Source organism: Vipera berus (genome assembly GCF_964194415.1).
Source record: "Vipera berus genome assembly, chromosome: 6".
Classification (NCBI taxonomy): Eukaryota; Metazoa; Chordata; class Lepidosauria; order Squamata; family Viperidae; genus Vipera; species Vipera berus.
In genome coordinates, this window is record NC_138208.1 from 64,174,555 (window position 1) to 64,190,340 (window position 15,786).

The 15,786-nt window shown below is 39.9% G+C and overlaps 1 protein-coding gene across 2 annotated transcripts in view; it reads left to right on the plus strand.

Moving 5' to 3' along the window:
• Positions 1 to 237: 237 nt before the first annotated feature.
• Positions 238 to 15,786, plus strand: part of CARD10 (caspase recruitment domain family member 10) — a 54,013-nt gene continuing 38,464 nt past the window's right edge. Inside the window, exons 1-6 of one of the 2 annotated variants that reach the window (XM_081331070.1) lie at positions 238 to 349; positions 1,435 to 1,581; positions 3,342 to 3,484; positions 7,609 to 7,827; positions 9,633 to 9,770; positions 10,900 to 11,225. In XM_081331070.1, the coding sequence (XP_081187196.1) occupies positions 3,430 to 3,484; positions 7,609 to 7,827; positions 9,633 to 9,770; positions 10,900 to 11,225 (738 nt within the window). In that variant the 5' untranslated portion in view covers positions 238 to 349; positions 1,435 to 1,581; positions 3,342 to 3,429. Of the gene's footprint in view, positions 494 to 1,434; positions 1,582 to 3,341; positions 3,485 to 7,608; positions 7,828 to 9,632; positions 9,771 to 10,899; positions 11,226 to 15,786 lie in introns of both variants that reach the window. The other variant, XM_081331069.1, reaches the window with a different exon arrangement.

A 15,786-nucleotide genomic window follows, 5' to 3' on the forward strand; every position in this document is an offset into this window, starting at 1 on the left:
GCCACCCTGCCTGCTGCCCTTTTCGACAAAGAGAGTTAGGTTGAGGGTCCCTGGGCCGCTCAGCTGGCGACGGGCTTCCTCCGAGTTCTTTTCTGCTTTTATTTGCCATCCCCGCCCGCGGGGGTGAGTTTCTCCCCTCCGGGAATGCAATCCAGCCGCGCGCATTCCTGAGCAGGCCGAAGGGCTGCCGGGACTTGTTTGGCTCCAGCCACCTCGAATGCTTCATTCAGTTGCAAATTTGCCTCGGCCTGCCTCTCCGCCCACCTCTTTGGCCCGGGAGGAAGCGGCTGTGACTGCGGCCGTCAGGTGTGCGTCTCGGTTTGAGTCGGCAGGATGAGTAGGCGAGGGAGTAAGTGAGGAGGAGGAGGAGGAGAGAGGAGGAGGAGAGGGCGAGGAAGGGAAGCGGGCAAAGGGAAGGCAAACGCGAAGAAGGGCCCCTGCAGCTCGGGAGTTTTCTCCCTCTGGAATTAGCCCATCGGCTGCGAAGTTTAAGGTAACGCGAGCCTTCGTGGTGCGAGTTGTGAGCCGGGGGGGGGGGAAAGCGGTGGGTTTTTCCAATGCTGGAGGCGGCTTAGGGGTCTTTTGTTTCTGCTGAGCAGATGTCAACAAATCCTGCAGCAACTAAGGCCAAGGATGTAAAACTCAGGCGATTCCATATTTGTCTTTTATTTTCTCTTTCTCTCCCTTCTGCCCCACTTCTTTGCAAAGAGCCATGGATCTTAGATGGTGCTGTTTCGGTGTTGATAGATACACTTTGGAATAACCACATGATATATGATATTTCTCAAGTGACTTAGGCATGAAGCCCAAGATAGCTTGGAAAAGCTTGCTCTACCTTTGTCCCTAACTCAGGATGTTTGCAGAATCCAGCCATTGTGATTTATTGAACAAACAGGCTAAAAGTGATATATGAAGCCAGTCTTTTTTTCCCCCTCCCTCTGCTCCCCCCTTCCTCCTGAAGATGGAGAGGTTTGTCTATAGTTACTGCTGTGATGGAATAGCACTGTACCTGGACAGCTGTCTCCTCTTTTTAATTCTCTCACACCTTCAGATCTGAGCTTTGGCATCAGGTCTTGGTTCTGAGGGTCAGCCCTTAGTCGTTTAACATAAAACCAACTGTGATTTCAGATGCCTTAAACTGCCTGCACAGTGTTGTATTGGGCCATTGTTTCTATTTGAATAACAAGGTTATTTAAGGTGGGATAAAAGTTTTATTATCGATAACCTTTTCCTTGATTCATATTATTATATGACAAAGTCCAAACTACGTGTACTTTAAATATCTAAGTTTCAGGAGAGAGAGAAAGGTGTGGCAAGGGAAGGAAGAAGGATATTTAACTATATAGGGATGAAAAGAAGCATCTGTATTTAGCAAATCAGATAAAAGGCAAGTATTGCGTTGTAATATTAAGACAAGATATTGTGCTTTTTCAGACTTACTTGGGATATTCCAAATTCCCTGAGAAGCTTAATGGACAAGAGATGCTTATTCTGGCACTGAGGATAATGTGTAAACTTAAAAGGTTTCCAAAAGAAAACTTGGTTTAGTACTATTCAGATTTCTGTGGCACAGCAAATAAGGTAATTTGGACAATGTGGTGGCTATTAACTAATCTTAACATCAGAGCACTATACAAAAATGGATGGAAGCATGGAATAGCTATACCTCCCAAGATATTTCTGAGCATATTAATCCTAATAGTATACCTCCAGGATTTAATCTACCCTGACACATATGGGTGACATACAATAGAATTAGAACGACTCATGGGGTGTGTGCTGATTCTCTGTATAAATGGGGAAAGACACCTTGAGGACAATGTGATTGCGGGGCTTTCCCGACAGACTATCCAACATATAGTGAGGGAATGCACTAATAGAAGATACCCAGGAGATTTTAAGGATTTCCTCTGCATAACAACGGTAGCTATTGACTGGATCTCCAAACTCGACATTAAACTCTGAAATGTTATTTCTGTTTTCCTCTTAGGTTTTATAATTGCTTCTTTTTTAAAAAAATTGTTTTAATTGTTCTAACTTGTAAATATGAAGTGCTTTTAATTCTGTGTGTGACCAGCCATACGCTAAATAAATAACTAATCTTAATGACTATTTTAAATGTTTTAGTTGTATATGAATATGTGATTTTGAATCTGTTACTTTCACCATCAAGTAGATACATAGTTCTTTGGATACAGGATTTATGCAGACTACTAATGCTGAAACTGCATAGCCCCAAGGAAACTATGTGTATACGATGAGATCTGTGCACTATGAATCAGCAACATGTTTGCATGTCTGGCATTGATGATTCAAAACATTTCTTTAGAATTCTGGCCCTTTCCTTTTAATCTTAATTGGACTTGGGAGAATTAAAGACCTGAACTTGCTCATATTTAGCTCATAGAAGAATATGACTGTCATTTTCACTGCTCTAGGCAATCATTTGGCAGAGATGGCTTTTTCCAATCTGACAATGTTGGTAAATATCAGCCAGTAAGTCCCAAGAACCCAATTGTGTTTTGGTGTAACTAGCTCATAGATCATGCCATGAATACTTCTACACACATATGTCATTGCTCTGTTTTCATTTTCCCATCCTTTCCAATTGGTCTGAAGACAATCTGCAACTGATTTCAGTTCTACATAGCTTGAAACACTGAAACACTGTCTCCTTCTATGGAGACAGAAGGGGAAGTGATAGATGAAAGGGAGCTAGGAGCTAGGGAAATATGTTTTGTTTTTTTAGTGAGAAGGTAGACTCCTGATAAATGCTGCTATTTCAGCAAAACATGAGTTGAGCCATCAATATATGGCTTTGGCTTCAGGATGCAGCAAACAAATTATGACCTTAATATGAACTAGTACTAAGATCTCACAAGAAAATGCCTATCTGACAATGTGGTTTGAGCTTAGTATATTGTGAACTCCCAGCCATTATGGATTATGATTAAACAAACCATAGCAAGATAGAACATGTGTTAATATGATTTGTAAGTCCAGACTATTTATTTCTGTGGCTTAGCTACGTTTATATAATTTGTTGAACAAGCCATAATGATCTGGCTTACAATAAAGCATGATGGGAAAGTTCATTCATTATAGTAAGCCAAAATCAAATCATGATGAAACCCATAAACCCTTTGAGTATGAGGGATAGATACAGGAAAGGTATCATTTGATAGGGACCTAGCAATTTCTGTTTTTCTGTCTTTACCTTATTGAGAACCTCTGTCCCACTTCTTGCTACTATGGAAGACAGAGTAAAGGATAAACTTTTGATGTTAATCTATGCATATATGATGCTTCCTTATACTATATCATAGAATTGATTTTTGTAGCTTACTTCCATTTTCTGTGATCAGTGGTTGCTTTCAAGAAATTCTGCTACTCAAAACTGAAGTTGGTTTATCCCAATAATTCCAAGCTATGGATTCTCCCCGAAGATGGAACATTCCAGTGACTTTGGACACAGAACAAGCTGGTCTGTACATTTTCAATTTATCTTTTTAGCTGTCTTGCCCTTTTGCTTATGTGACATGAACAGAGTAGACCATATTATTTTATCTTCACTTTACTGCTTCTGTTTAACAAAAAGAAATTGCTATAGCAAGATAGTTTGACTGAACAAGACTATCCTATAGAATCAAACTTTGTATGAACCAATTTTTCTCCAACCTAAATTCCTCTAGATGTGTTAAACTAAAGAGTTCCTATAAACCCTGCACTATGAGTGGCAACCAATTTTGAAAGCTGTTGTGGAGCTCAGACTTCTGAAGTATTCAGTACTGCTTCTTTTGTTCATTTAAATGTAGCTTAAAATCTCTTTGCTCATTGCTGGTAATTTGAAATTTCAGCAATACTTTCTTATTTTGGTTGGAATTTTTAGGCACGACATTTTGTGAAGATTAGTAGTATTTCTGAACTAGAAAACTTTACTCTGAGAATTACATTATGTATTCTCACATTGAGCTAAGCCAAAGTGTGCTTAACTCGGTTTTGCATCTGTTGAGTGAACCTAGTAGTTATGGGTTATTCAGAAAGTTGTTTAACTTCCATAATGTACAAGATTCCTGGTAATTTGTCTTGAGTTCTCAGTAACTTGTCAAATTCCAATTCCCTTTGTTAAGGGTAGGCAGTTAAAGTTAGACCTCAGAATCAAATAGTGACCATTGTTTCCACACTTGTGTAATGTATCCATTCCTACTGGCTATCATTGAAATTGCTAAAATAGTTTTGGTAGAAAACCAACTATTTGGATCTATATCTTTGAAGACTTTGGATATGCTAATCTACTTGGCTGTTCAGTGCTTTTGAGAAGACTGTGGAAACTCCTTGAAGAGGGAATGGAAAAATAGCAGGAAGTCCTGCTCAGGCAATGGAACAGCTTATCTTGCTGCTTTGCAAGTTCTTAGCAGCTTTGCTCTTATTTCAGGGAGTAACTGCATGAATTCCTAGTAATTTTGCCCCCTGGAGTAAAGTCTAACTTTTTTTTAGTGGAGATAATAATTGTAGTTTGCTTAATATTAGGGACATTGGGGCAGAGGGAACCTATGGCTCCCAACATGGTTCTCCTTATTGACTGGGATAGTTAAGGTTTTGGCATTATAGTTTAGCAATATTTGAAGGTCCCCAAGTTGCCTACATCTGTTTGAATAATTAGCATACTGTTGTTTACTTATTGAAGCCTTCTTCACATTATTGAATAGTTGGATTTTCTTTCTATGTGGAGCTGTATAGACTCTAAAATGCTCTCCCATTCTGTTTGGTTCGATCAAATAGTGTTGGTCTCTAATAAGTATGTATTAGCTCAGTGTTTATCAACCTTGGCCACTTTAAGAGATCTGGGTTTCAGTTCCCAGAATTCTGCTTTATCTTGGGGTTGGGAGGATTTTGTAAATGACTATTATCAAAGCCAATCAAGGCCACGGTTAATCAGAGTCAGATCAGAAAACACACTGTGGCTTTGCAGCGTTGTCTTATTTTCTTTCTGCATGCCACTTTGGGCCTTTTGCTTCTTCTGCTGTTGTATGATGTGCTAAACTATTGTGGGGTTTATTTGAATTTGGTGTAGCAAATTGTATGAATGCCACCATTGTAGTTTGTCCAGCAAATCATGACTTGGTACAAGAAAGAGAGTGAGTAACAAAAGATTTGGAGGCTTGAGTGATACTGAGAGTTTCAAAAATTAGACTGAGGGCTGAAAATGGCATGAATCACTTGAGCCATAGAACTGCATTTAAATTATTCCATGTTTAAGACAGGAATAAGAAGTAAAGGTTTCACCATGAAAATGGGTTTTGAGATAGATTAAAAACAGAAAAAAATAGTCACAAAATTTAGATGTTTGTTCAGGGACTTACTTCCAAGACTTCATATATCTGGTAATTATAATAGATGTCTTCAATTAAGCTGGCCTAATCTCCAGCTTGTACAGCCATCTGAAGTGCATTAAAATGTGGAATTGTTTTTATGTCTCTGTCATCCTTGTTGATAGTACTTATTTGCAGGTAATTGTTTCTCAGGAGTTGATAACTTGCACACCGTGCTAGATGTGGTCCCAGACTTCTCTTTTTACAACCTTTGGAGCTAATTCTGACTTTAGTAGTTCTTGTCATTTTGAGATGGAAAGCATAGGAAAATTATTATGTATTACGTATTATTATTATGCTGTGCAGAGATTTGCATTTGAAAGGCAAATTGTGATTTAGAGATTCTGTAGGTAGACAGCACATGCTTGGAACAAATTAAAGCAGATACATCTTTTCTTGAACTTGTGCATGGTCATTACTATTCTGTGTGCCTTAAAATAAGAATATTACAGTTTTAAAAAACAAAGAAATTACCCAAGACTCCCCACTCAAATTTAATTTTATGTATGTGCAGAATGTAGCCCTTGTTGTGGGACCAGATTATTTGAGGGCTCGCCTTGCTCCAACTTCATCTGCCATCTCACCAGATCCAGCAGAGAGGGCACGAGACAGGTTCTGTGTTCTAGGGCAGGGCTTTTCAACCTTTTAACAGATTGTACCAGTTTTAGGATATGGCAATATTTGAATATCACCAGTTGCCTAGCAAGGTGTCAAAAACTTGATGACCAAAAAAAAAAGGAAAAAAGTGATAAAATACAGGTAATCCTCGACTTACATTAGTTCGCTTAGTGACTGTTTGAAGTAATAACAGCACTGAAAAAAATGACTTATGACCATTTTTCACACTTATGACCATTGCAGCATCCTCAGGGTCAGGTGATTTACATTCGGATGCTTGGCAACTGATTCATATTTATGATGGTCACAGTGTCCCAGGGTCACGTGATCCCCCTTTGCAGCCTTCTGATAAGCAAAGTCAATGGAGAAACCAGATTCACTTAATAATTGTGATACTAATTTAACAACTGCAATGATTCACTTAACAAACGTGGGAAGAAAAGACATAAAATGGGACAAAACTCATTTAACAAATTTCTCACTTAGCAACATAAATTTTAGGCTTAATTGTGGTTGTAGGTTGAGGACTATCTGTACACCCACTTAACCACACTTTTAATGGGAAACTTGTGCTTGTTTCTCTGACATTAATTTTTGCACTGTTCTAGTCCCTTCTCTCCTTCTGGTTGACTCAAAGAAGCCTCTCCTCTGTCTCTCTTTCTTCATCCCCTTCTCTGTCCATTTCATTTTTTTCCTCTCTTTTTCCCTCCAAAACTTTCTTTTATATCCTCTCCCCTCTCCTCCTTTTCTCTTTGGTGCAGCTGCAGCTGCAGCTGACTCCTTTCCCCAAGGCTATACATTCCTCTCTCTCTCTCTCTTACTCTGTCCCCTTCTCTTTCCATGTTGTTTTTTTTTCTCTCCCTTTCCCTCCAAAACCTTTTATCTCCTCTCTTCTCTCCTCTTTCTTTTCTCTTCTCTGACTCCTTCCCCCAAGGCTGTGAGCTGCTTCCAGCGGCAACACCACAGTTCAACTTGACTCTCCCACAGGCCTGTGCAGCATTGCCGCCACTTCAGCTCATCCCCCCACTATACTTTTACACTTTTTTTTACACTCTTTTTTTACATTGCTTTTCAACCTGTCATATGTATATCACCTGCCAGGTGCTGAAATACCACCCGTGGTACGCGTACCACGAGTTGAAAAGCACTGATCTGGGGAGTTATATTTAATGGGCCTTAGGCGGTGGGCCTTCTCTGCAGCAGGCCTCACATTGTGGAATCTTCTGCTCCACTGAGATGAGGTTGGCCTCGTCTTTTCGGAGCTTCTGAGACTTCCTCAAGATTTGATTGTGTCAGCAGGCCTGGCAACTCCAGGGATCGGTGAGCTAGTGAGGTGGTTCTGCTGTTGTTAACATTCGTTCATCTACTTTTTTTAAAAAAAACTTTAGCTCACTTTTCTGTAGTTTTGATGCTTTGATTGTTAACAATTATACTTTTAGGTGTTTATTGAATATTGTAAGCTGCCCAGAGTCTAAAATAAATATACTTTGTGGTGCTCAGTCTCCAATAAAGAACAGCCCTATTAAAATGATGTGAAAAATCCAACTCCCAAGCTGTTTAAAAGCACTTGAGGAAATTAATCTCCTTAATTTCAGTACTACTTAATATGTGTTCATAGGACCTGAAGATGATATCATCCAGGTCCAAAGTCTTTCTGAAGGAGAAGAAGAAGAGGAAGCTTTGTGGGAGAAGATTGAGAGTGTGCGGCACCAACTAACTCGCTCTTTGAATCCAGAAAAGCTGACACCCTACTTACGTCAATGTCGTGTGATAGATGAGCAAGATGAAGAGGAGGTGCTGAGTGCCTATCGGTTCCCATGCAGGAGCAACCGAACAGGTGAGAGATGTTTGGAAATTGCATGGAGGAGAAATCAGTGAAAAAAATCTCTTTTTTGTTTAAAGAACAATATAGAAAGCTAGTTGGCTCTTGAATGAAAGGAAGGGATCGCATCGTGGCTCTGTGTACCCCAAAAAAGCCATGCTGAAGCAGACCAAATCTCAATGTAGCTCAGCAGTTTCTTTACCTTAAGGCTTCATGGAACTGAAATCTAACTTAGATGTTCTCAAAGTCCAGCAAAAAGAAAAGCAAAATCCGCCCTCTCTCTTTTTAATTTCTGTTATTGATATTTTTTTAATTTCCCTTTGCTGTTGACGGTGATGGAACATGCTAATGGTATAGTATTGTATAACTTTATTGATTAGTCAGTTTATTTATTTATTTATTTATTTATTTATTGAATTTTTATACCGCCCTTCTCCCGAAGGACTCAGGGCGGTGAACAGGGCATATAAATAGAAATACAAAAGTTAAAAAAAGATTAAATAATTGCCCAATTAAAACAATCAAAATGTAAAACCCATTAAAACCCTAAGGTTCCCCCATCAGGCCAGGCCAGCTTGTTCGAATAAATGGGTCTTTAACCCACGCCGGAAGGAGCGAAGATCCGGTGCCGTCCGGAGCTCAACCGGCAGTTGGTTCCATAAAGCCGGGGCGCCCACAGAGAAGGCCCTCCCCCTGGGGGCCGCCAGTCGACATTCTCTGACCGGTGGCACCCTGAGGAGGCCCTCTCTGTGGGAACGCACAGGGCGGAGGGGAGTCGACGCCGGCAGCAGGTGGTCCCTGAGGTATTCCGGACCCATGCCATGTAAGGACTTAAAAACCATCACCAAGACCTTGAACCGCACCCGGAAGACAACTGGTAACCAATGCAGCTCGCGGAGCAAAGGTGTAACATGGGAGTACCGGGAAACTCCCAAGACAACTCTCGCGGCCGCATTCTGTACCAGTTGGAGCCTCCGAGTGGTCTTCAAGGGAAGCCCCATGTAAAGAGCATTGCAGTAGTCCAGACGAGAGGTCACGAGCGCATGAGTGACCGTACACAGGGCATCCCGGTCCAGATAGGGCCACAACTGACGCACCAGGTGAACCTGAGCGAAAGCCCCCCTAGTCACGGCTACTATGTGATCTTCTAGAGTAAGCCGTGAGTCTAGGAGGACTCCCAAGTTGCGAGCCCATAGCAAGAGCATGTTAATGTAATCATTGACTTAAATCTACAATTAGTTGTCAAGCATTGTGACCAGAAAATTAGTTGCCAAGCATTGTGATCATTAAGTGAATTTACAATATTTTTTTAGCTGCGGTCATTAAGTGAATCACCACATTTACTGTTAGTTTTTTTTAGCAAAATTGCATCCATAATAAACCATTGATGGGCAGACTCCATTATGGTTGTAACCTTTGAGGACTGTATTTTCTTTTTTGCTTAACCTTATATAAGACCTAAAGAATTTCCCTAAATCCTGCTGTCTTGACTTGACTCTCATATCCTGTAAATTGAAAAGACCATTGCTGTTCTTATAAAGGTTCTTATAAAGGTTAGACCAAGGTTTATAATTTCTGGCTTCATAATTCTAGAGTGGGAATAGGCTACTGTATTAAATCCTATATTATGGCTTAGTGTGATTGTAAACCTAGCTAATTGTTATTTATTCAGAAAAATCATAATTTCTTTAATTTGGCACATAATGGCTTCGTGTGATATGCAAATACCAAATCTAGGATTCTGGATGCTCATCACTTAAAGCCATCATTTGTACCCTATCCGTGTGAATTTTTTTTTTTTAAAAAACAACCCTCTGCAGGACTCTTGATGGATATCCTTCGAAGGCGAGGGAAGCGAGGCTACGAGGCATTCTTGGAGTCCTTGGAATTCTATTACCCTGAACATTTCACCCGACTGACGGGAAAGCAACCTGTTCAGCGTTGCTCTATGATCTTGGGTAAGAGATTGTAAGAAACACAATATGCAGTCAGATTTAGATAGGCTTGATTCTACTTTGGAGGAAGGAAGCCCTTCAAAGCTCTTGATACGCAGTTTGTATATATGCATAAGTAGATGCCTTATTCAACTTTCTGCTGGTATTGAGAATTTTATGTGAAATTGCTTGGCCTGTATTGTACTGAAATGTCTATATTTGTCCTGTTTTGATTTTGTTTTGAATGCTTTCCTAAACAGAAAGTGGCTGTCATTTAGAGGATGAGATACTCCCGGACTGGCTTTATATTGGTCATCAAAGCAATCTGATTTTGAGATTTGCAGAAATAGAAATAGCCACATGGATATTTTTTAGAACTGTCCTACCAGGAATATCTTCTATTCAGGGTAGTAACAGAGAATGCTTCATGATATCATGGTTATGTTTCTGTATATTGGTTAACTGTTTTGCCTTTTTTCTGCAGCTTCCACTGATATACCTTTTGTTGCTATATGTGCTATGTATCTTCACTGTTATCTGTGAACAAATGTTATTTTTATTTGAACAGTTCTCTTCCCAAAATAAAAGCAAAACATATAGTTTGAGATCACTTGCTCTTAAAATAATCCAGTCTGCTTGCATTTTAATAAATTATCATGTGATTATACAGTTTGTGTTTTTTGAATGCAAAATATGCGTATAATAGGTATGCATTAGAGAAACGTCTCCGTATTAGAAGTATGCAACAATAAATAGGCCTCACAGAGAATCTGGTGCAATTCTCAGGAAATACAAGTTGAAATGTATGTACATTCATATAGATTTGAGCAAAGGAATTTTGTTTGCCACAAGTGTCAGATGGTTAGATTTTCTACAGAACAGTTTTACCATGAACAAGTGGTACTTTTACACCTTATGCAGCTAAGTGTATTGCTATGAGCTTGCAGTGATGATTGACCCAAATTTTCAGCATACATGCATGTTTATAAACTATAACTATAAGCTATTTCACACATTAAGTGCTTGCAAATTAAGTAAAAGTTTGAAGCAAGTTGGATTATTGAATTATACATGAGGTGTTCTGACTGATGGCTCCTAGCATTTTGTCTACTCGTGGCACTAACCTGATGATCGTCCTCTGTCCCTTTTCCAGATGAGGAGGGTCCTGAAGGCCTGACTCAGTTCCTGATGATGGAGGTGAAGAAGGTGAGGGCCCAGCGAAAAGAGCACCTGGCCAAAGAACACCAGCTCCAAATAAAAAACCAAGGCTTAGAAAAGGAATGTAGCCAGTTGAAGCAACAGCTCCAGGGATTACAGAAAGTGCAAGAAGGTTGGCAGAGGTTCCAAGAAGAGTGGGATACCAAGAGCCTGGAGTTGCTAAGGCTGAAGGATGAAAATTATTTGCTGGCCATGCGCTTTGCACAACTATGCGAAGAGAAAAACACTGCGGTCTTAAGGAGTAGGGATCTGCAACTTGGGGTATGGTGAGCAGGGTGTGCATGCAATTGTATGTACACACATGAATGCATGCTAATATTTGCAATTCAGTACAATGGAATTATGCCCAAATTAAAGTAAGCTCTCTTCTCTTGATCCAGAGTTATTTTGTTATTAAAATAGTGTTTGGGTAAATGTCTCCTAAAATCCTAGTAAAAAAGAAATGAAAAAAGTACCAGAAAATCAGTTCATCTTGCTTTCAGTTTCTTGGCACTTTCTGCTATGTCTGGTATAAAATTGCTTCTCTTGTTCCATAGTTTTTCATTGCATTGCTCATTTAGAGGAACTCTCACCTTCACCTTTACCCTTCTAATTCTGTTCTCTGCTGAATTTACTGGTGTCCCTTCCTATCTGCCCTAAGTTTTTTCTCTCCTAAGTGTGCCCAAACACACTTAATCTACAGTGTGTGCCCAAACTCCAGTGTAACTCATGACCCAGATGATACTCCTAAATGCCAAACCCCTCCTCCCACAAATTTGTGAAATGCAGATTGTTAAACATTTTGAAATTTGAAAATTAATCTGTATTTGTGCCAAGTTGAGTGTAGGTTCTATTCAACATGAGTTTCCTTTATGACTGTGACCCCTATTAGCTAGGAAATTTAAACTTTCATAGTTTGACATTGCTGGTGTCCTTTTTAGGGAAGATAGATTTGTAGTTTTAGATCTGAACAGAGTCTTGGAAAATCAATGATTGAACAAATATGTTTGGCACTTGTGTTTATGAATCTTTATGTTAGAGATGTTAGTTACAAACCTGATTTATAAATATATTTTAAAATTTATTCTGAAGTATGTTTGGTATAATTGTGCACTTCTGCTAGATCTGCTGTATGATCAGCAGATATTCTTTGAATTGCAAAATACCTAATCACCTTAGACAGAAATCTTTTCCAGGGAAATTAGTCTCAGGTGAATCTATGTTCCTGAACTGCAATTCTAGGGATAAAACTAGGAGAGACTTTCCACCATCCTTTATGCTTCTGTAAATTCTGAGAGGAAAGATAGAATATAGTTGTCATGGTTGTCCCAAAGGTGCTTTTTCAAAAGGCAACAGGACTTTGTTTTTCTTTGAAGATGTTTCAGTTCTGGAACACTGAAGAAGCTTCTTGAATGAGAAGCAAAATGTCTTCAAGGAAAAATAAAGTCCTGTAGCCTTTTGAAAAAGCACCTTTGGGGCAACCATGACCTGGATGACTGAGAATCTGGGATATATTGCCTGCTCCTCTGCATACATCTTCCCAACCAGTATGGCCAGGGGTGAGAATTCTGAGAATTGCTTACCTGGGAGTTGTGGTCCAGGATGGGCAAGATTCTTCTAAATAGCAAGTGCAATTTATGTATGGGTCCATAGGAGCATTGAAACTCAAATACTTTGGCCAACTAATGAGAAGGAAGGACTCACTGGAGAAGAGCCTAATGCTGGGAAAGGTTTGAGGGCAAGAGAAGAAGGGGACGACAGAGAATGAGGTGGCTGGATGGAGTCACTGAAGCAGTAGGCATCAGCCTAAATGGACTCCAGAAGACGGTAGAGGACAGGAAGGCCTGGAGGAACGTTATCCATGGGGTCGCTATGGGTCAGACATGACTTTGCAACTAACAACAACAAACCATAGGAGCATATCTACATTTATTTCTTGATTGATTTTTAGAACTCCCCAACTCACACATCAGAACTTTGGGGAGCTAAACATAGGTTTAAAGCCAAAATCAGAACCAACAAGATAACCAACAAGAAAACAAAGAAGAGGACATAGAAATAACCAAAACAATCTTGAATACTATGTTATTCAATATTTCAGATGTTATTCACGTACAGTTTAAAAATAAACCCTAGGTATAAGTATCAGATTCAGTACTATTGATCATAGCAAGTCTACCTATTCCTTGCTGTTTTAAGCTGAGCCTGCCGAACCATTTAGGATGGCATCCTTTGATTCCTTGAAGTATTACTCAGTCTCCATTGCAACCTCTCATTCTAATCTTTGTAGCTGGTGTATTCTTGCAGAGTTTTTATGGGCCAGAAGATTAAATTCAGTTCTTGGTCCCAATGTAGGATTCTTTCTTACTATAGACTCATTCTTTGTAATACACATAATACTATGGTAGAATTATGACATAAGCAATGAATGGGAGTGAGCAAAGTGTCTCCTATAAAAATGGTAAACCTCAGATGATCCTTTCGACTAAGTCAAAAAGGTCATTGTGGGAAAGGCCCAAACAACCCAAGATTATGGCCTTGCTGTGCAGGTATTGGATTGTGCTTACTGTTCTTTTGCAATAACGGGACTTAATGAAAATCAAATAGTAGTTTCATGCATAACAAATAGTGTTCTTTTAAAGTATCCCCACGAAAAAAATTAGTTTGAATTGGAACATAAGTTGTTTTCTACTATCTAATTATTAATATAATTTATTTAATCAGGAAGAATGGTTGGATTTTATGCAGGAAGCTCATCCACACCATTGCATATCTGATATTTATAAAGCTGTAGGTGTCAGAATTAAATTTGGGATGTGTTGCATAAAAGAAAGACTTTAACTCTTGACTTATGGTCCCTCCTCAATATTCTCATCTGCCGTTCAAAATTCCCAGTGTTCCAAATATGTCCAATAATCTTTTCCAGACATCAATAAAGGTAAAAAGAAGCTGCCTTATTTTAAGTCAGGCTGTTGATCTATTTAGTCCATTATTGCCTATTCTGATTGGCAGTAGTTGTCAGGGGTCTCAGGCAGGAGTTTTGCATATCTCTTTGGACTTTCTCTTTTTAAATGGATATATCAGATTGCATGCAAGGCAAGCCTCCAGGTATAGCAGCAATTCTAGATAGCCATTCAGTTTTTCCTTGCCTTCCTAATAAATCATAAAATTCTGGCCTTTTGTTTGTCTCTCTTGCTTGGCCTTATGTTGACCCTCCAGATTATAATTTATCTAAGGATATGTGTAAATTATAATTGCATTTAATAATATGGTGTCAGATATTTATTATATCCCCCTTTTTCCAATTATGTTATGTCCCTGAAGAATAAGCCACTACTTGCTATTTTACTGTTCAAAGCCCTATGCATATTGATGATGCTGTAAAAATGATAGATGGTGGCAGTTCTGGCCGTTTTTAGTTAGATCTGAGCTTGAAGTGGTTTCGTGTTTGCTCTGGGAAGGCATTAATTTATAGGCCATGGCAGAACTATTCCTAATTTTCGTTTGAGCAAATTAAACAAGTTAAAACTGGGGTGGGGCATCTTTTCATGTTAACTGTATCTCCCTGAAATGTAGGATGAATTTTGACAGTGCATTTATATGTACGTATATGCTATGAAATACTGCATATAAATTGTTAAATAGTGGGTTCTTTGGAGCAGGAATGAAGACGCGAAGCTGAGTACAAGGTAACTCATAGTTTATTTCGTGTAGAAACTATACTGGGGAAAAGGCTGCAACTAGTAGCAATATATAGTCTAGCCCCTAGGCGGCAGCCAATAGGTTTGAATCAACCATTGCCGCCTGGAGATAGCCAATTGCAGCACTGGAGACTTGTAGTCTGGGTTGCTGGAGAGCCGTTAGCTGCTCCAGCAACCCATGTGGTATACTTTAAGAGCCCAGTACATAACACCCCTCCCCTCTTAGATCAGACCATAGTAACACCAATTAGTCTCAACAATTGTCAAGACTCATTATCCAAACACACTAAAAGTGATAATAATAAAAGTAAAAAAAACAATGTAGGTTACAATGTTATTAAACAACATCTCAATGAATAGGCTTCAAAAATGGCACTTTTAGACAGTTACATCATAGCACTAGTTTCTGTAGTGTAGTGGCAACAGGAATTACAACAATATATAGCTCTTTATTTTACAACGTAATCTGCAAGATATGAAGGAGGCTTGTGTGCCCTAGAGGAACGTCTTGGAGTTCCCATCACTTTGTGGTCTACCAGCTTACCCAGTGGGCTGGGTAGACTTGTGTCCCTTTGTGCTCCTGAGTCAAGGGGATTCGATGCACTCTGGCTGGCCTCTCCAGGTTGGCCCACCCCAGAGTCAGACTGTTCGGCAGAGTAGGCACAGCGGTTGCTGAAGTTCGGTTGGCTTGCTCCTTCAGGGGACCCATGTTGCACTCCAAGGCTCCCCAGTTCTCCCTCCGGTACTGCCTCAGTTAAGAAGGAAAAGTCCTGATAGTCCATGTGAGGACTGGCTTAGCCGCAAGTTTGAGGACCTTGGGGAGGGACTTATGATGCAGTCCTCACTTAGTGGCCATTCTGGAAAGCGTTTTCTGAACTGATCAATGTGTCATCAGACAACTCGCCCTCCCTCCAACCCCATTTCATAAGATAGGGGTCTGGATGCCTTGGTAATTTGACCAGGAACCCACAGATTCCCATGACCATAGTTCCTGACCCAGCCCCCTCGGGGGCTTTGGTCGAGAGGCTTCTGCTGCCACTCTATCTGGATGCAACCTGTCCAGTTTAGTAATCAAACACCTCCCCCAATGTAGTTCTGCAGGACTTTTGCCTGTAGTAGTGCAGGGCGTAGAATGCTGGCAG